This window comes from Cyanistes caeruleus, chromosome 12 (assembly GCF_971803275.1).
Source record: "Cyanistes caeruleus chromosome 12, bCyaCae1.hap1.1, whole genome shotgun sequence".
Lineage (NCBI taxonomy): Eukaryota > Metazoa > Chordata > Aves > Passeriformes > Paridae > Cyanistes > Cyanistes caeruleus.
In genome coordinates, this window is record NC_141712.1 from 4,669,743 (window position 1) to 4,689,829 (window position 20,087).

The 20,087-nt window shown below is 40.9% G+C and overlaps 1 protein-coding gene and 1 long non-coding RNA gene across 3 annotated transcripts in view; one reads left to right on the plus strand and one right to left on the minus strand.

The window, feature by feature from the left end:
- The window catches only part of CDH8 (cadherin 8), a 136,027-nt gene that overhangs the window by 38,368 nt on the left and 77,572 nt on the right, over positions 1 to 20,087 (plus strand). For both annotated transcript variants that reach the window (XR_015275460.1, XM_023934866.2), the window contains exons 2-3: positions 1,371 to 1,665; positions 18,721 to 18,840. Coding sequence is in view for 1 of the 2 variants with exons in the window: in XM_023934866.2 (XP_023790634.1) it covers positions 1,371 to 1,665; positions 18,721 to 18,840 (415 nt within the window). In the remaining variant the exon portion in view is untranslated. The remainder of the gene's footprint in view (positions 1 to 1,370; positions 1,666 to 18,720; positions 18,841 to 20,087) is intronic.
- LOC147650822 (uncharacterized) lies at positions 10,610 to 14,940 on the minus strand. Its single transcript, XR_015275463.1, has 2 exons — positions 14,309 to 14,940; positions 10,610 to 12,325 (listed from the first exon to the last, which is right to left on the minus strand). It is a non-coding gene; the product is annotated as an uncharacterized LOC147650822 (long non-coding RNA).

Here is a 20,087-nt window from a genome sequence, read left to right on the forward strand (position 1 = left end):
ATAGAGCTGTTTGTGACCAATTCTGGACAGAAGGACCCGCAGAGCCTCTTGTGACACAAGAATCTCCCTGTGGTTTGGCCACAGCTGCTGTTTCAAGGCTTTTTTCCACACCTATTTTAATATCCTTATGCAAGCTCTTATATTAAACGATGCTGCTGCCTGGCCCTGGCAACCCCTGCTATCAATTGAGAGTAAAATGCATAACCAGCAACACCTTCTGTTGAGCTGTGTGCACAAAATGAGCAAACAGGAAAAAGTCTTTAGCACTGGTTGTAACTCATGCTGCAACCTATGCAAGTTGTACTTATTTCCTTCAGACTGTCTTTTGTGAGGCAGAGATAAATAATAATAGATGCAAGTTACATTTTTAATGATGTTATTCGCTTCTTATTGATCATATTGAGTGTGCTAGACCTAACAGTAAACAGAATTTAAACCCCTATTTCTGTGTATTCAAGTTATTATCCTCTATTTTTGAATGTGTTGACAGTGATACATGTGATCCAACCAATTCACACTCTCACTCTCACAACTTAAAAATTGTTGGAGATAATCTGATATCCACTATTTGGTTCTGAGCCTACCAAAAAATCAGTGGAAGTCCTTTATCCTCAGGTTTTTAATGAATAAAAAAATTCAAAAGAAAGAATATGTTTCTCATACTGCTTCAGTTTATTTTAATCCTCTCTTGCTTTTTGAAAAGCCAAATACAAATTTAATTCAATTTTTTTTTTTTTCTGACAGAAATTTGAGGAGAATGGCAAGATGTGTGCAAGGGTTCTTCTACCAGGGCACATACTTTTAGAATAAAGATCTCAGAACCTTTTAAGTTCTTCAAAGATCTGAGTTGTGATAGACTCCTTAATTTCTGTGACTGCTGTCTGTGACAAGATTCCATAGATGCCAGTGTTCAATCATTTCTAGTCACCTGGAAATAAGCTGAAAGTAATAACTAAAAATAAGAAGTTAGATGAAAACGTATGTTATGGTTAACCCTTCCCTCACCCTTTGATCTAATAAGTTAAGGACATTTTGTACATGTTCATTTGGGCTGATAATGGTTCTGAAGGCATTTACATTTTAGAATGGGGATTTAAAATATATATAACAGCTGCTTTTTAAATAGAAAGTCTAATTATGCCTATGATTGCATCCATTTTTGATTAGTATGCATACAAATGCTTGCTCTCCATGTGTATTCAAGCTGAGCTATGGATCACTGGTGCTGGCATTGAAGCACAAAGGAGCAGCTGACAAAATGTATAGTTAGACCAAAGCAAAAAAAAAACCACCACCAAAATTCTGTGTGTACGTTTTTTGTTTTTTTTTGTCTCTAAAATGCCTTTATTGCTTCTTTTATCCCCTTTTAGCTGCACACTGACCTGGACCCCGGCAGCAGCAAAATCAAGTATATTCTGTCAGGAGATGGAGCTGGGACCATCTTTGTGATCAATGACAAGACTGGAGACATCCACGCCATGAAGAGGCTGGACAGGGAGGAGAAGGCAGAGTACACCCTCACAGCCCAGGCCGTGGACAGGGACACGAACCAGCCCCTGGAGCCCCCCTCAGAATTCATCATTAAGGTTCAGGACATCAATGACAACGCTCCTGAGTTTGTGGAGGGCCCTTACCACGCCACGGTGCCAGAAATGTCTGTTGTGGGTACGTATGTCTGAGCAGCTCGCAGCTCTGGCCCTGCCAGGAGGCTGTTGAGTTGCTGATGAATAATAAGGTATTTATTATGTTGTTAGCATTCATTTGCATATTTGCAAATCTTTTCTTGGCCGGAGCTTTCATCTGCAGCACAATAGTTGAGTCCCTCAGTAGTAAGGAAATGACTAACAGCTGTATTAATGTGTCTTTGTCCAACAACACTTTAATGGGCTAAATTTATATTTCCCTTCTGACACTGCAGTTAGAGTATTGTTATTGAGAAGGATTTATCAAGATTTGCTCCAGCATGACGCTCTAATCCTATTGATATTTTGTTGATGTTTAATTATCTGTTTGTTGTTTTCCTACACTTGCAGGGCATTGATACATACTTATTTGTTTTCCTCTAAGTGAAACTGTAATCAGGCAAAAACATTGAAATGAAAGATGCTATGTCTGGGAATTGATGGTTTGGCTGTAGAGTGGACTTAACCAATTAGCCACAGGATTTGCATGGATGATGGAAGGGAAAAGCAGAGAAAGCTGTGGAAAAAGATGGTGAAAAGGGAAATTAACTGTGTGAAAGCAGAAAAGAGAAAGGAGAAAAACGTAATCTTCTTAATATATTTTACTTATATTTATTCTTTTTGTCAGATTAGTGTGAATCCATTTCCTCATGGATTAATATATTAGAATATTTTCTGCATAGTTTGCCCCTGTGTTTGCAAGTGAACATCCTTACAGAGGCAGATATTGACACTCCCCATGGCACACATGGAGTGCAGCTCATCTTCAGCTGTCACTGCAGCCAAAGGGAAGCAAAGCCACCAAACCAAGAGAATCCATTTTAGGGCAATATAAGAATTCAGCATAAGCAAAGGCATCAAAATCTGGCTGTGAAATGCAGAGGAAATTCTAATGCATTTTAGTGTTAGGTTGAGGATAATGTGCTTTTCAGTGATTTGTCTACATCTGTCAAAGCAAGGTAATTGAAGGAGTGCCAAGGCACTTTGTGGAATGAGCAGCATCCTATCACAAAGTTTCAAAAACACAACTCTTTCTTACTGAGCTAAAAGGAGGAGGAATAATGTGAGGAGCCAGAACCATCTCTCACTCACAGCACAGAGAGTTACACCGAGACATTGTCAAATCCAAGTGTGATGTGCTGTCTGCATGGTCATACCTCAGGCTTCAGCTTTGAAATCGACTCTTCTCCAACAGATTTTCATATCTTCATTGTGAACTAAGAACAAGCTTGTGCCAAAAATGATACGTGAATTTTCGAGCCTGCATTTCAGTTCTTTTGCTAAACCATAGCTTTTATACATTGAGTTACTTTATACAGAAGCACAAACATAATATGGATCTGCTTTCAGAAGATATTTCTGCCAAGCTCTAGGTGAGCAAATGACTTAATTAAATAAAATGAGAATAAGAAAAGCAAACCAAAACAAAGCCGTGTGAGAGAAGGAGGAAGGAAAATTGAATGCTGTCATTCTTTATGTAAATGGGATTTATGTAGTATTCTACAGGAAAAAAAAAGAGAAATGTATGCAAGAAAAGAAAAGATGGTTTCTGATCATAAAGCCTACTATAAAAATAATTTATGTCTGCATATTTATAATCTGTGATAAAGACATGGCCCCCATCCAAGATGTATTCACTGTAAAGAAGAGGAGAAAAAAATAAACCAAAAAACCAAAATGAAAACTTTGAGAGGAAACTGATCAGGAGATGAATAAAAATTTAGTTAATTATTAACATGAGGTTTAAAAGATGGTAAATGCAATGAGAGTAAGGGAATAAAAGAGAATAAAAGATGAAATATTAGTAAAAGAGAGGTAAAATTGAAGAAAGAGTGAAAGAGGAGAGAAATATGTGAATAAAGGTAATGAGAGATGAATTATAAGTTAAAACTTCATCTAGGAAAACTTTATTATAGAGGATTGTAGGAGAAATAGCCAATGGCTGGATGTAGTTTAGGGAATAGTGAAAGGAGCTGGCTCCATGGGGAAATGTTTCACCTGTTCCCCAAGCATGTTGGGGAAAAGAGAGACACTGAACTGCCTCTGAAATGACAAAGCTCCACGTTCTTATGGTTTGTTAGGCTGCATGAAAGAGTTTTGTCCAAAAGCCAGTGTGTTGTGACAATAAAACAGTTGTTACCATTACTAAAGCAATCTAAAAGTTAGAGATCTGCAATAGATTATCTGACAGGCCTGAGGTTTGTTCCTGGAGCTCTGGGAGTTCTGCTCATTTATCCCTTAAGATCCCTGGCCCTTCCCTGTGTTTTACAGGACGTTCCTGGGGGTGCAGGTTTCCAGGCTGCTGCTCTACAGAAGCACCAACCTGCACTCCTGCTCTTTGATTGAGAAAAAGAATCTATTTCTCTGCTGTTGCTTTGAAACTCAGAGAATGTTCCTGATTGCATTACATGGGACATGAATGGGCGTAAAGTCTCTGAAGTAGAGGCAGTGGAGCCTGTGTTTTAATCTCTGATGGAACCAAATATCAAGGCTGGATGAGAGTGTTACCCTTCATTAATGTTGCTGTTACTATTTCCTTCTGCTTTCTCCTCTTGATCCACAGGTAGCAATATCAAGAGATGAAGGAAATGATTCTCTGCAAATGATTTCAAATTTTTTGAAGTTTTTTTTAGTCCTCTTAAAATTGCATTAACTCTTCTGTAATGTTTATAAGAACAGAGTTCAAGGAATTTTTATTATTTTCCCCCCACTAAGAACATTTCACTTCCATTATCCACTTAGTTAATTCCCTTACAGAGATCTCCACCCACTGCCAATTTCAGCCTTGACTTTTGTACAACACAGGCATCACTAGGCAGTGTTCTTACTCAGGATGAAACAAAGTTCTACTCAACCTTTTCTTTCCTCAAAATGCTTATATCAATTTTCTGCTCTGAAACAGAAGCTCATATGCTCCCTATATATAGTACTTATGTAATGAGGATGCAGTACAAGGCATTTTATTTTTGGGCCTCAGGGGAAGGCAACGCATGAAATACAGATGAGAGCTTTAACCTTTCATTGTTCTAAGGTTCTAACAAGATAAAGTGTTTCTAAGAGGTACCTTAGACCTGGTCTTATGTTCCTGGCTAGAAGAGATGTATTATAGGAATGTCAGGTGTTACCTTGACTAACTAGAACTGGAATGAAACACTATGGGGATGTGACAACCGGCTTCCAACTGCTAGAGAGCAGGGCTGGATGGGATCTTGGGCAGGAATTGTTCCCTGGCAGGGTGGGCAGGCCCTGGCACAGGGTGCCCAGAGCAGCTGGGGCTGCCCCTGGATCCCTGGCAGTGCCCAAGGCCAGCTTGGACATTGGGGCTGGAGCTCCTGGGACACTGGGAGCTGGCCCTGCCCATGGCTGGGGTGGGATGGATGGGCTTTAGGGTCTCTTCCACGCCAGTTCTGGGGTTCTGTCCCTACCTGCAGTGTGTGCCAGCCCATGTGGGGCTCTGTGTGTGCCCACGTCCCAGAGCCGCACACGGCCACGGCTCCCCTGCGTGGTTTTATTCTGTGTTTCGGTGCTCTCTGGAAAATCCTGCTTCCCTGCCGAAACAAAAGGATTTGCATGGCTCTCCTCCCACTGCCTGGTGCAAAGAGGATCAGTATTACCCGGAGCTCTCTCTGGGAGGAGAGCTGCTCACTTCTCAGCTGTCTCTGCAGAACACACTCCCACACCCGCGCTCGCTGCCGGCCGCGTCACTGTGCTCAGAGTTATTCTGAAATCTCTTATTTCTCTCTTTGAGCAAAGAGACCAGCACATTCCAGAAAAAAAAAAAAAAGTTTTGAGAACCAAATTGAATTTTTTTTACTCTAATTCCTACATAATCTACCATAGTAAGCCCTGTTCCCCACCTCCAAAAATGATGAATTTGCTTGTGGAAGCTAATAGTGTATATGGAGAATATGTTCTTTGCTGAAACTGTGAACTTTAATCTTTTAATTATGTTCTTAATTTTCTTAAAGAATTAAAGATCAAAAAGCGAAATCTGTGGAATTACTTCATTATGGCAAATATTACAAATAGGAAATAATTTTTCTGTAAATCTTGTTTAATCACTTTTAAACGTAAAAGGGCACACTGGGGTAGAAACTCAGTTAAAACCTTAAAAAAAATATAAATTTTTCTGTACTTCTGGGAGTAAGAACCCCAAGACTCTATTTTTTCTGTCCTCATTTTCCTATGAGCTCTGTATCTATGCCTGCAATGAAGATAGACTATTATATAAATGAAAGAACAAGCTTAGAAGAACCATAAGGGCAATTGGAACCAGTTCTGTAGCTTATTTAAAGAAAAAAGAAAGAAAAGAGGAATAAAAAACCCCACACCCTCTCTTGAATGTGTTCTGTTTCTGTGTTACCTTCTCAGCTACACACAGACACACGAATTCCCCAAAACAGGTGGAGAGGTGGCAATGGGAGCCAAAGTGTATGTTGTCTCCTGACAGCAGAGTTTTAGGATCCCTTTATTTCAGGAGAGGAATGAGGAGTGAAATCTCTTGATTTCGCTCTCAGAGAAGCCGGGAGTGTTTAGACAGCGAGTGTCATGTTGAAAGACAGGAGACGACTGAAGCAGAGTGACAAACGTGTTGGTGAAATAAAACAGGACACAGATGGAAAAAGAACAAAAGCCATAAGGGAAGAGAATTCTCTCATAGTTTGCCTGAATTAAGGTAAACAGACAAACTTTAATAATCTCCAAATATTAAGGCTTCTCCTGACAGTTATAAGGAGAATAAAGTACACACAGTGGAATTCAGCCTGACATTGCCCTAGAAAGGCTTCTGCCTTTGCCACTTGAAAATAGTAACAATATGAAAAAGCTTAGAATTATAATTTGTTTTGTCCTTAAATACTTCCACGAAAGGTCTTTATTGGAAAGGGTTTAGGCTTTCAATTGAGTCAGAATATCAATTTTGAGTTTTGGCACACACACATCTACTTAGGAATGTTTGCCCTTGATTACACCATTGCTGATAAGATATTCTATCTTTTTTTTTTAAAGCAGAGCAGAATTCTTTAGTCCAGCCAGGAGTATTAGGACCACACTGTACATACTGCAGCTTTGCTTTCCAGTTCTCCCAAAGATATTCATTCTCTTCCACTTACAAATTGTTTGCAAAAGGACAAAATCTGCTCTGTATGAAATCAACACGCAACGTCTGACATGAATAGTGATAAAATAATGTGAAAAATCAGAAAATTGTGATAAAAATCTGACCTGAAATGTTGTCAAGATCAACCACACCGACTTGCTGGGGTTTTTGTCATTGATTTTTAAGGCACTGAGCATGACTCTTAAATCAATGATAGTTTGTCACAAAATTGTGGAGTAAAGGGACTGCAGCACTGGGGTCAGCTCCAATAGCCCAAAGGGTAAATGCAAAGGCAGTGCAGAAGCTAAGGGGAAAACCATCAGATGTTTTAAAATATGACAAGAGTGTAATAGCTGTTAAAAAAAAATAATATATATATATATATATATATAGGTGTTGTCTTGTTCCTCTTGTGTATAATCTCACACAGCAGCTGTGGTAGTGGGGAGTTTTCTGTGAGATTTCTTTGGTGAGTGTGTGTGCTTCAGGAAGGGCTCAGGACATTCAGCACCAGGGCTGGCTGGCTGCTCCTTAGCCCAACAGGCTGTTGAGCCTTGAGAAAACACAGTTCTGAGCATGTGCTGCTGTTTTTGTGCTTTTCATTTCTCATGAGGCCTGATCAAAAATGTCATTATCTTTCTGTACTGTTCTTATGTGGTCATTATGGGCTTGAGGACCATGATACAATTAATATTCTTTAGGGGTTTATAGGCTGACCCTTTAGTTATCCCCCTCTATATTGTCCTATTGTACTAAACCAGTTATTGACAACACAGAATTACCAAAATCAGTGGGATTGCTCCAAGCAATTTGTGCCTATGGCAGGAATTACTTGAGTGTTGAGGTTCTGGAGGCACTGTGTGGCCCTTAGGAGCAAACCTGACTCAGCTGTGCAGGGTGTGGAGCTACTGATGTGTGCTGGTCTCTTAGACAAACACTGCTTTTCTGCCTCTCCCTTCACTGGCAGAAATTTGTCACAAATTGCCCATTTTTGCACACATGTATTCCCTTGGCACGAAGAAAAGTTGTGCAGATGACACATAGTGAAGACAAACTGCAGAAAAATCTGCTGGGATCAGAACTGAAGACAGAGTTCCTTATGGAGTTCTTCCAAATAGAGAAATCCATCTTGCTGTGATGTTTCTGGTTTGGGATGAGGACAGACAGACAGAGCTGCCACATGTTGATCATGTGATGGCAGAGCAGAGGAAATTTTGGCAGTGTCAGGTGAATGTCCTTTGTACCTACAAGAATCTGTCTCACTGTGGTTTTTCCTCTTGCCTCCTAGTCACAAGCATCTTGTTCTTGTTGCAGATATTCTGCTTCTGAAACCCTTTGTGGTCTCTTCCATTTGTACATATCAAATGCGTCATCGTGTTTGTGTTCTGTGACTGTGTGAAAATAAGTCTCTGACTCAGGTTTCTGATGCATTCTCCCCTGGTTACAAGTTTAAATCTATTCTCAGCATGGATTTCTCACAATTTCCCCAAATGTAAAATTCTGAAGGAAATAAAAAAAAAAAGGTGTTTCAAAGAGTGGTTTGGTTTGGTTTTGCAGGCTTTGAAGTTGCGTTATCTCATTTCTCTAAGCAGCTTGGCTGGTGACATAAGCCTGTTTGATGGCCAGGGGATGATGGCTAAGTGGAAAACAGAGGGATGAGAGGAAGTAGAGCAGCACAGGTTCCTGCCAGACTGGATCTCTGTGAAATGCCCCAGAACTGGTCTGCAGCAGCATCTCACCTGCTTCAATCACAGGAAATGTAGACGAGGTCTCACCACAAGGTAGAAAGTTCTAGGTCAGAAAATAAAGTTCAGTGTGGTAATATTTTCACAGAAACTTTGATTACTGTAATTTCTATTCCTCTGCTAGCACAAAGACTTGGCTTTAGATCATCAGAGACCAATACTCTTCAAATTCTTCATTAAGCAGCCTGTTTTAGACATCTCTCTGATGGACACACTTGATATTTGGCAAAATGAGATACAATTCAGAATCCATTTTTTTCTCTGGCACTGGTCATTCCCCACCCTGCCCTGAGCTGGCTCCTCTGTTTTTGGTGAAGTGCTGAATGTGCAGCTCTTGCTTTCCCATGAGAAGAGCTCACAGCTCTTCTGTGCTGTCAGCACAGCTTCCTCAGGAATGGGCCCAGGGAGCAGCTGGTTGTGCTGTGCCCCTTCCCCAGGGCCCAGAAGGGCTCTGCTGCCTTTTGCTGGCCCCACAGTGCCCTGGGGGACAACATTTCATACCCTGCTTTTGTGCCCTGGGTTACAGGCTGGCACTCCAGGCTCTCCCTAGCACAGCCAGCAGAGCCCCAAAGCTGTGAGGTGATATCAGCCACTTTCCAGTCTCACCACACAAAGTCAGAAATGAAAGAATTTCTGCAGTAAACAGCCTAGGCTGCTTTATTATTTATTTCTATTTTTTTTACAATACACCTGAGCATAACCTGAAACTTCCATTGGAATCGACAAGACTTACGGTACCTTTTTTTTTCTGCTTGGTAATACAGTGTACAGTGATCATCCAATTTTACTGCCTTTGCCTGGGGACCTCACAGAATGAATGCTGATGAAATAGTCAATTGATTAGAGACAAGCAGTCTTTCAAAAAGTCCTGAACAGAAGAAGAGCTATTTCCCATTTCTCTCACAAATATCAATTAATATTCTGTAGCGAGGGGGATATCTAAAGGGAGAATATAAAAAAATAGCATGAAAGGAAAACATAATTCCTTAAGCCAAACATAAAATATATTTTACCCTTCTGCTGTTGCCTGTGATGTTTCAAACCGTGTACTAATCCTAACAAACAGCCACCCAGGGGAATTTGCAAAGGAATACCTGCAGGCTCTCTAAAGGCACCATCTCATAAGTTGTAGCAAGAAAGAACAGCCAGCCTTAAAACTGAAAAGGCAGAAGGTGCCTTCTTGTTAGATCCACACAGGTAAACCCAGGTAACATCAGCCAGGATAATTGCCAGGGAGGAATCCACATCCCTAAATCTGAATATGTATTTCTGTTGCAAAGTACTTCTGATTCCAAAATATTGTGTGAAAGAGGCAGCATCAGAGTTCCAAAACAATTAGTTTATGCAGAGAAGAAATGGTAAAATCTGCAGTTGATTAGATTTCCCAGGCACGCTTCCTCCAGCCCTCATTACAGAGCCGCGAGGTGCGGGGCTGCCAGCTCGCTCCGTTCCTGCATGTTCACACAGCCTTTTTCTCCAGCCATAGCCAGCTCCTCTCATACTTCTGCAGTCACACATTTGCATACAATATGTTTTTCCCATTTCCCTCACATGATAAGAAGTCCTTAAAGCGGCACATGAGCAATCTGCACAAACATTGTTGTGTCACGTGCGGTAGGTCATGCGTTTGTGCAGAGATTTGGACTCAAACATGTCCTGCATGACATTATCATTCTTTAAGGGTTTCATTAACCTCCTAAACTATCTACTCCAGGAATTGCATTGAGAAATATGTAATATTTGGGAGAAACAGTCTGGATACCTCTTCTGCTTATGGAACTGAACATCACTTAATGTATCAAAGGTATGAAAGGAATATTTTTCTGTTGGAACCAAGAAACAGCTTCTTGCATTTTCCTTCATGGCACTACATGAATTATTATAGACCAAGTTGATGGATTCTTTCAGATTCTTTCACTGAACCAGATTTTTAGGTGCTAAAACCTTTGGTTTAGATCACCATTTCTTTAGGGCAGGATCTGTTATTTCCAATAGGTCTGTAAAGTACTGAAAAAATCTCTCTGTGCATTTCAGTGACATTACATTCAACTAGTTATATAAAACAAAGTGGCAAAACAAGCAAGTAATGTTTTGTCACTCATGTTTAATATTAAAAACAAAATATGAACTGTATCAGCTGCAGTTTGTTTCAGAAAGTGTTTACAGGTGTCTGTGTGAGCATATAAGTGCACACAGGTATTCAGACAGAGATACATACAAGAGGAAATGGCCTTAAAATGCTCCAGGGGAGGCTCAGGGTGGACAGCAGCAGGAATTTGCCCATGGAAAGGGAGCTCAGGCCTTGGCAGGGGCTGCCCAGGGAGCTTTGCAGTGCCCATCCCTGGAGGTGTCCCAGGAAGGGCTGGAGGTGGCACTCAGAGCTCTGGGCTGGGGACAAGGTGGGCATCGGGCACAGCTGGGACTCCGTGGGCTGGGAGGGCTTTTCCAACCTCACTGGTTCTGTGATTCTGGGATTCTATGATAGAATTTAATGTAAACAAACCCAAACTTCTTGCAAGGTTCTCCTTGTCTGGAGTGTCAGGTTCACCCGCTTGCTGTTCCTGAAATTAGAGACTGGGGTGGCCACTTTTGGGTACATCCACAAAAGAGAGGAGTCACAGGATTAAAATTTTGGCATTCACATTAGCTGGCCAAATTAATTTCTGTTCCTCTCTGGTCAGCCAAAAAAGGAGGATTCCAGGAGAGGATGATTTTGTCTTCCTCCCTCAGGTAGAGCAGGCAGCTGGTGCAGCTAGGTATCCAATTTAGCCAGTTGAGTCTAAAACTGAGTTGTGTGAATAACCTTCTTTTCCTTCTTCCTTACCTTAATCATCATAAACAAGATCATGACAGCATCACACTATTTCACTACTTAGAGTCAAATAAATTACAGCTGGGAAAGACAAATTACCCTATTAGTTAATCTTCCTGTCTTTCTAGGGTTTTCCCTTAGAATACATTATTCCAGCATCCTGTGCAAGAGAGTGAACTCTTCACTGAGGAGGATTCTGTTATTTCCCTTGGGAAGCTATTCCTCCTTGTACAATTTCTCATTGTAAGAAAGCTTTTGTTGTTTTTCTCATTGCAGAAGATAAAGAGAAGTCTTGTATCTGTGTATTTATGTGGTTCTCACCGCCAACACACCACTATTGCATCTGTAACATACACAAATTTTCCTTTCTCATTTCTGCCTCTAGAAATGATTGCATATTGGATTCTGCCACGGAAACAGCAGGATGCATGCTGGCCTTCCTTGGCAAGCACAGGTTTTCCATTTTTCCCTCAGTGGACTCTTCTGGCCTGTATCTCTATCCTTTAGCTCTGCTTAGGGTGCCATCTATTGCCTCATTCATTTTTTTTGTTCATTAAGGGTGTGCTGAACACTTAAAAAGCAGATTTTTAATTTATTTTTTTTTTAACATGCTTTCCTCTAGTTGTGGGAAGACCTAAAAAACTCACCCAAGCCCTGTGTTACCTGTTCCCAAAGGTGTCCTTGACATTTTCCATGGTTCTGAGGTGCTGTGGGCTCTGCAGGTCAGGCAGCAGCAGCAGCACCATGTGCTGGCAGCATTGCTTCCCAGGGGGATTTACATCCTCTCCTCACAGAATCATGGAGTCACAGAATTCCTGGGTTGGAACAGAACCTCAAAGGATCATCCAGTCCAACACCTCCTTGTCTCTCTTGTGTCTGTGTTTGTCTTTCCTGGCACTTGGCTCTCGGGGTGTCTGGGGAGAGAACCTTCCTGCACTGTGAGATCTGATCCACACATTGGACTCCCAGAGATTTGGCAATGAAGCACCTGTTAATAAGAATAAAAATACATTCAAATACAGGTTCAGAAGGTAGGGCTGAAATAATAACTTGTGATCTGCAAAAACAATCCTTAAATACTCATGCAACATCCCCACAATTTATATGTGTGTATGTATTTATATATCTGCATGAACACCAAGATCTGCAATGATATTTTATGTGGGTAATTTGCATATGTTAACAAGTTCTGTAGTGCTTTAAACAGATTCCTATTTCAAATACATTTTCTTTATTTGGTTAGTAAAACCTCTAATTCATAGATTTTGGGTTTAGAAATGGTCTAATGTAATAATGCAGGATGATAAGGCTTAAAACTATGTTTTTGCATTTAAAAAACCAGCAACAATGAAAAACAAATAAGAATAAGTTCCTTCAGCTTTGAGGCAGTAATAATTTACATGTCAAGAAGTTATGCAGGTTTTTATGAGATTATTGCAGTTTTATTCAATAAAAAATTGTTACCATGACAACAACTGTCATGCTACCTGTGAGATTATAGCAAAGAAGGACAGTGAAGAAAAGGCTTCATTTTGGAAAGAATGCTTATCTGACCTGCTGGGTACAAACAATGCTTTGTGTGACCACCCCTGGCAGCAGGGCTTCCATCAGCCCAGCTCCAAAACCAGCTGAAGGTTTTTGAAGCACAGGATCCTCTTAGAAAACAAAAGAGCTGGTAAATAATGGCCAGGTTTTGTCATGCAAATACTCTGCTAATGCCCCATCAGGTTGGTAATCAGATCTTCAGAATGAAATTATGATTTCAGCCTGTCAAGATTTGGGAAGATTAGGAGAGAAAGAGTGAGTGAGACCAAAAAGGGCATCAGAAAATAAAAAAAAAACAACAAAACCCAATAATAATAATAAGCAAATGCCCCAGAAGTCCCTGGGAAGATGAGAAATCATGGTCCCACCAGGTTTCATTATGGTCACGTTATTTATTTTTACCAGCCATTACAAAATGGTTGTTCACTGAATATGGATTCATGTAAATTCTTGGCACCAACTATGCATTACCTCCTCTAGAACATTCAAATTTGATTTTTTGGAATTTTTTCCCCCCAGTACATTTCATTGCCACACCAAAAGAATTTGCTTTCTCCCTGTGGCGGCATATGAATTTTTCTTTCTGACTAATGTGCAGAATCTGTACCCTGACTTGCACATAAAAACACAGCCAAAACAACAGAAAAGCACTAGCTGAGCACACACATCTTATTTTTCATGATGGTTTTTAATCTTACTTTGCCAGCAAACACAGCCTTTCTCACCTAGCCATATAAAAATAGTTCTGTTGTTAATTGTGCCTCTGATTGTTGGCCTGTGGTAAAGACAGAGTAAAACAATCTGACACTGACAGAGTAAAACAATCAGCAGTGGCTAATGGTTAAAGCACATTAGAAGTGTTCATTAATTAAAATCTGTTGAATCTCTGTGCAGTCTATATTTATGGTGGTTAAATCCATATTTAAGGGTCATTAGCATTGCAAAATTGTACCTGAGGAAAAAAACACACAAAGTTTTTCAACAGAGCATCTTAGAGTTTGCTTCATCTCTCAAAAAGAAAAAAAAAGGATTTGGTTTAAATAAGGCAACATTAGGTACATAAAGAAAAAAGAAACTGTGATTATGCTGTTGGGCCAGATTATATAAAACAGCAATATTATTGTAATTAGGACAACAGTGACTTGGACTACAATAGTGGCTTGCTTATAAAAATGGCACCATTTCAAATTTATAGTCCCTGGCTAAATGAGTTTGTTGTAGCCTTGACAAAGAAACAAACACAAGCCAAATGCAGTCAAAATTAAACACAAACAGGAACCTTAGCAGCTGATTTGCTGAGCAGAACCCAGAATGTTGTTTTTCCAAGAGCATTTACTTAACAAATACCCTTCCCTGCATTCTTACAGCCTTTTCAATGCAAACTTTTTATCTTTAAAACTTGAAGCTCATTGTAAAAAATACTTACGTGCATGTAGTTTATAACTGCAGCATCAGTAATGGAGTAAAACCCTGCTTAAATATTGATAATCCAAAGCTTGGAGAGTGCTGGTGTGGCTAAAAACAGCCATGGTGCCTGTGAGTTCCTTTTTTCCTTGCATTGTTTTTCACCATCAGGGATCAATCATTTCTCCAAATCTGTTGGTGCCCAGGTTGTGCTCACCTGTGGGCAGGGGAGCTCTCAGCACATTGCAGGGGAACCAGGACATCACTGACTTAGCAGCATCACCTGCAGCTGCAGAGAGAGCAGGGTTTGCTCCTAAATATCCTGATTATTGCCAGTGTGAACAACATAATGTAGCGTGTTTCACACCTGCAGAAAATTTGACTCAAGGCATGAAGAAAGAAAAAAAAAAAAAAAAAGAAAAAAAACCCCATCAAATTAAAGGTGATAAAATTTAAACTATGCCAAAGCTTAACTAATTTCAGTAGTGGAAGCAATTTCTTTAATTTCTGTTTCATGATCACTCACATCTTCCCTAAACAATTTTCATCAGTAAGATTGTTGGGAGCAAATGGCTGGATTTGACAGGCCTCAGAAGGGTGTGTGATGGTTGGAAATGCAGTGCTGAGTGGCAGAGACTGGCTGGGGAAAAAACTGATTGCTAGGAGGCAAGAGAGTATTTCAGGTGTCCATTCCCTTCATTAATTTTACTAGGTGAGATGATAATCACACTTCAAGTGACCTGTAAGGGAAAGAAGAAGAAGATCATGCCTTTCCCCCTGCCTTATGTGTATTTTAACTGAAAATACTGACACACATATTACCCATGTATTTTTAATAGATTTATATACTTCAGTTGAACTTGGGGTCTCAATAAGTGATTGAATTATTTTATATCACAAGAAGAAAATCTTGGTAGCTGAGCATCAGGATTGGAAGCAATGTTAGACACTGATTAACTCTTTTTATTAGGGTGTATTCAACTTTAGTGTCTAATGAACACTTAGGATAAAGAATGTGCTTATCAAAGAATCAGCATATCCATTCAAGTCTGGGAATCTTGAAATAAATATCTATAGAAAGTCTTCAGGAATTCTCAAGTGAAGTAAGATAAGAATAGAAATTATATATCAAATCTTTCTAAACAAGCAATGTAATTATTTCTGAAGGCCTTTGAAATGAGAGCCAGCTAGGAAAATCAAACACAATCTCCAAGAAGTCAACAGTTTTATTTCTTTTATTTTCCTTTTTTATATAAAGTATATAATGGAAAAAAAATGAAGCCGTCTAGATAAAATACTCAAGTAAAATTTCCACTTTGTGATGAGCCTTATCTTTTTCCAGCCCTGTCCCATTGTGTGATGTTCTTCACAAACCTCTTCTGATTTAGGAGATTACAAACCACAAGTTTTATGATAGCAGCCACAGAAACAAGCACATCAGCTGCTCCTTCAGCCTGGATCCAGCTGAAGGAAGCTGTGAGCCTGAATTCATGGCTGGTGGTGTCCTGGGGCAGGGTGATGGACATGGGGATGTGCTGGGATGTGCTGGGATGTGCTGGGATGTGCTGGGATGAGCTGGGATGAGCTGGGATGTGTTGAGATGTGCTGAGATGTGCTGGGATGTGCTGGGATGTGCTGGGATGTGCTGGGATGTATTGAGATGTGCTGGGATGTGCTGGGATGTGTTGAGATGTGCTGGGATGAGCTGGGATGTGCTGGGATGTGCTGGGATGTGCTGGGATGTGCTGAGATGTGCTGAGATGTGCTGGGATGTGCTGGGATGTGCTGGGATGAGCTGGGATGAGCTGGGATGTGTTGAGATGTGCTGGGATGTGCTGGGATGTGTTGAGATGTGCTGGGATGTGCTGGGATGTGCTGAGATGTGCTGATATGTGCTGGGATGTGCTGGGATGTGCTGGGATGTGCTGGGATGTGCTGGGATGTGTTGAGATGTGCTGGGATGTGCTGGGATGTGCTGGGATGTGCTGGGATGTGCTGAGATGTGCTGGGATGTGCTGGGATGAGCTGGGATGTGCTGAGATGTGTTGAGATGTGCTGGGATGTGCTGGGATGAGCTGGGATGAGCTGGGATGTGCTGGGATGTGTTGAGATGTGCTGGGATGTGCTGGGATGTGTTGAGATGTGCTGGGATGTGCTGATATGTGCTGAGATGTGCTGGGATGTGCTGAGATGTGCTGGGATGTTCTGGGATGTTCTGGGATGTGCTGGGATGTGCTGGGATGTGCTGGGATGTGCTGGGATGTGCTGGGATTTCCAGAGAGGGGAGGTACAGCTGGGCTGGGGATGGCTGGCTGTGGGAACAGCAACACAGAGCCCTGGCAGTGAGTATGAGTACAGATGAACCAACAGGACTTCAACACATTGCCATCAGCTGCAGCTTCTCAAGCCCTGTAACTCCTGTGGCCAAGCCACAAAGGGGGCTTTTGTCCCTCTCTTCCTGCAAAATGCACACTCGAGCTTCCTGCAAACCCCCTTGTTACTGTTCTCTCTTTTCTGCCATGGCCTCTGAGTGTGCCCCAGGGTTGCTCCCCTCTTCCCCTCTCTATTTATTGAAGGAGGGCATTGAGGATGTCACCTGTAGGCTGAAGCTGCTGAAATTGCCATGGGGCTGGGCACCAGATGTGTCACCTGTCCCCTTTACCATTTCCACTCACAGCAGCCAGGAGTTTGTCACTGTCTGGTTGTTGTCATGGGGCAGACAATACATTTCTGATGTTAATTCCTTACAAACTAAGCACCAAGTTGAGGATAAAGCCCATTTCTCAGGCCCTGTGACAGGTTAGAAATGATTCTGTTAAAGGTTAGGTATGAGGTCACCTTTCAACATCAAATACAGTTAAGCTTCAAAACATGAACAGTTTGCATATTTATAAAACAGGCTCAGCAAGCATCTGTCAGAGAGAGATGTCACATAATATTCCTTTTCCATGGGATGTACACCAGCTGCAGGACTCCTCTGGCCCCTGCTGAGCCCAGGAGAGATGCTGGGGGGACACTTCTCCTCTGCCTCCCTTTGCTGATATTCTCCTCTGTAAGAATGGGTAAATTTACACAAAAGATAAATGGCCAATACCAGCCAAAGCCATTTTTTTCTCTAGTGAGATGTATTTCTGCAACCCACATTCCCTTCACTGGGAATTATCCCATCAGTTCCACGTAGCAAACCTACTTCAGTCTCTGCAGAGCTTGTGCTCCTCAAGAGAGGTGTTCTGCACCCTCCCAAATCCTGCCCTCCCAAACCCTGGCCCCACATCTGCTGTTTGAAGTGGCCAGCTGGGAAAGAGTGAAATGGGTCACATGCAAATTATATCTAGATATCCAAACATTTCTCTAAATAATTTCCATGTGCTGCAACCCACAGAACTGCAGGGAGAGAGGAAAAGGGAGCACAGGACAAGGACCAAGGCTGTGCCAAGGGGATCTCCTTCCCTTTGCTCTGCTGGCCTGAAGGGATCAGGATTCACAGCACACCAAGGCTGAGAAGGAACAGGAGGCTATTTTTATTGACATATCCAGAATTGGGGGTTTTTGGTGGGTGCTGTAATTATTTTCCTTTCTGAACGTAATTCAGCCTTTAACCTTTCTCCTTCTCTTGCTTTCTCTCCCTCTGTAGATATTGTCTCTATTGTCAACCTAATTAATGCCATCATACTTTTATGTCAGCCAAAAAAAACCTCTCTGCAGCAACCTTAATGCAACCAACTGAATTTCATTCCATTTTGCTTCTTACAGAAATGGCAAGTGCTATGTTGTCTAAGAAATAAAAAGGGTAATTTCCTTATTTTTTTTTTTTTTTCCTATTTATTTTCTGTCAGAGTATGGAATTTATAACTCTGGCTGAACAATGGCCCCCTGAGTGGCAGAGACTCATTTCAGAGACAATTGCTGTTGTCCCAACTCTGTCACTGTGGCCACATCAAATCATTATCATGGCTGCAAGCCAAGAGAAGAAAAAAGAACCCTTTTTATTATTGTTTTTCTATCTGGTCTCTGTAACTTGGCAAAGTTCTTTCAAATGTGAGTTTGAAAGTCTTAAATGCAACATATTATACTGTATTATTAACCTTGTGTTTTGTATCCCTTTGATATGTTTCCTTTGCAAATGCTGAAGTCTACACAGATGTATCAGGTAGCTTTAAATGCATTCTACAAAGAAACTTTAAATAATACAGATACTAAAAGGGCTTTTATTCTACCCAGAAATTCAGGCTGCTGGCACATAGCAGCTTGAAGGAAAATGTTTTGTTTCTGTTCCACAAGTAATATTTTAACTTGTTACTGATATTTTTCCTTCTTTTGTTATTGTTGTACAGCTCACAAGGAAATGAATTTTTGTTTCAAATTAGTTTTTGAATAAGATATGCAAATTCCTAGCGAGTGTAAACATTAATTGTGTGTATTCTTTCTATTTAGGCACCTTTGTTACTAAAGTAACAGCTACAGATGCAGATGATCCAGTGTATGGAAACAGTGCCAAGCTGGTTTATAGCATTCTGGAAGGACAGCCTTACTTTTCTATTGAGCCCCATACAGGTAGGTGACTCTGAATAGCAACCCCTGGCTCAGGAAATCAGCTCAGGCTGCTCCAGGGGAGGCTTAGATTGGGCATTGGGATGAATTTCCTCATGGAAAGGGTTGAAAGCAGGGGTGGGGTTTAAAGCTGTGTGGGGCCATGGGCAGGGTGGGCTTGGCAGTGCTGGGGAATGCTTGGCCTCGATGTCTTACAGGCTTTTTTCAACCTGGAGTAGTTCTCTGGTTATATTTATTTATATATGCAGAGGTGACCATCCCCTGCCTCCATCACCCAGGTGTAACTCGGGTCTCACTCGTGTTCCTGAGTCTGATCCTGGGCAAAACCAGGAAAATAGGGATTAATGGCAATGGGGGTGAGATGGCAATGTTGCAGAAGTTTCTGGAGCAGCTGAAGGCAGAGGAGGAGCTGTGTGACAGAACTGGTGAGGGAATGCAGGGCTTGGCCTGAGGGGTGTGAGGAGCACAATGTGTTGTTCAGTATGAGTCTGTAACATTCCCAGCTGAAGTACAGGTTAGCTCGGGAATTTCAGTGAATGTACTTTGTGTTTTCATTCAAAGTTCTTTTGCTTTCTTGATTGGTTGGATCAATGTGGGGAGAGAAAGAGCATCAATTGTGAGTGTTGGTGTGAAGTTTTATTAGCATGCACTTAGGGTGATTTTATTTCTCTGTGGTTTTGTAGTCTTGAAAGTCATCTCCAAGAAGTGCCAATAAATCCATTCCCTCTTGTTTTCTGTACATAGGTTGTCCATACAGAAAATTCATTTAGTTATGTCTAAAACACAAGTTTCAAGGTGATTTGATAATATTTCTAATATTATGATTATAATAATACAATAATATGATAATATTCTTGTTACTAGAAATCCTTTTTAATTGCTGTGAGTGAAGCAGCTGTGATCTCCTAAGGAGAACAAAACTAAAACTCCTTTTGCAACTTACAAACAAATGCCTGAATTTATACAGCTGTAAAGCAGTAAAACAGTAGTAAAAATTCTTGTCCTTATTCAGAGTAACAAAACTATAAAATAAATTCTCAGAGAAATTATTAAAGGATGATTTTGGTAGATTAAGTGAACTAAGTTTTCTCACCAACATTAAACACAGTATCCCTGTAATCTTTAAAAGCTGGAATTTCTTGAAATCTTTCTGGTGAAATTGCATGGAAAATTATTTCCCATTTCTAGAAATGCCCTAACTTGATGGGACTTCATGTAAATAGTCTGCATCAGTAAATATTAATGGATTA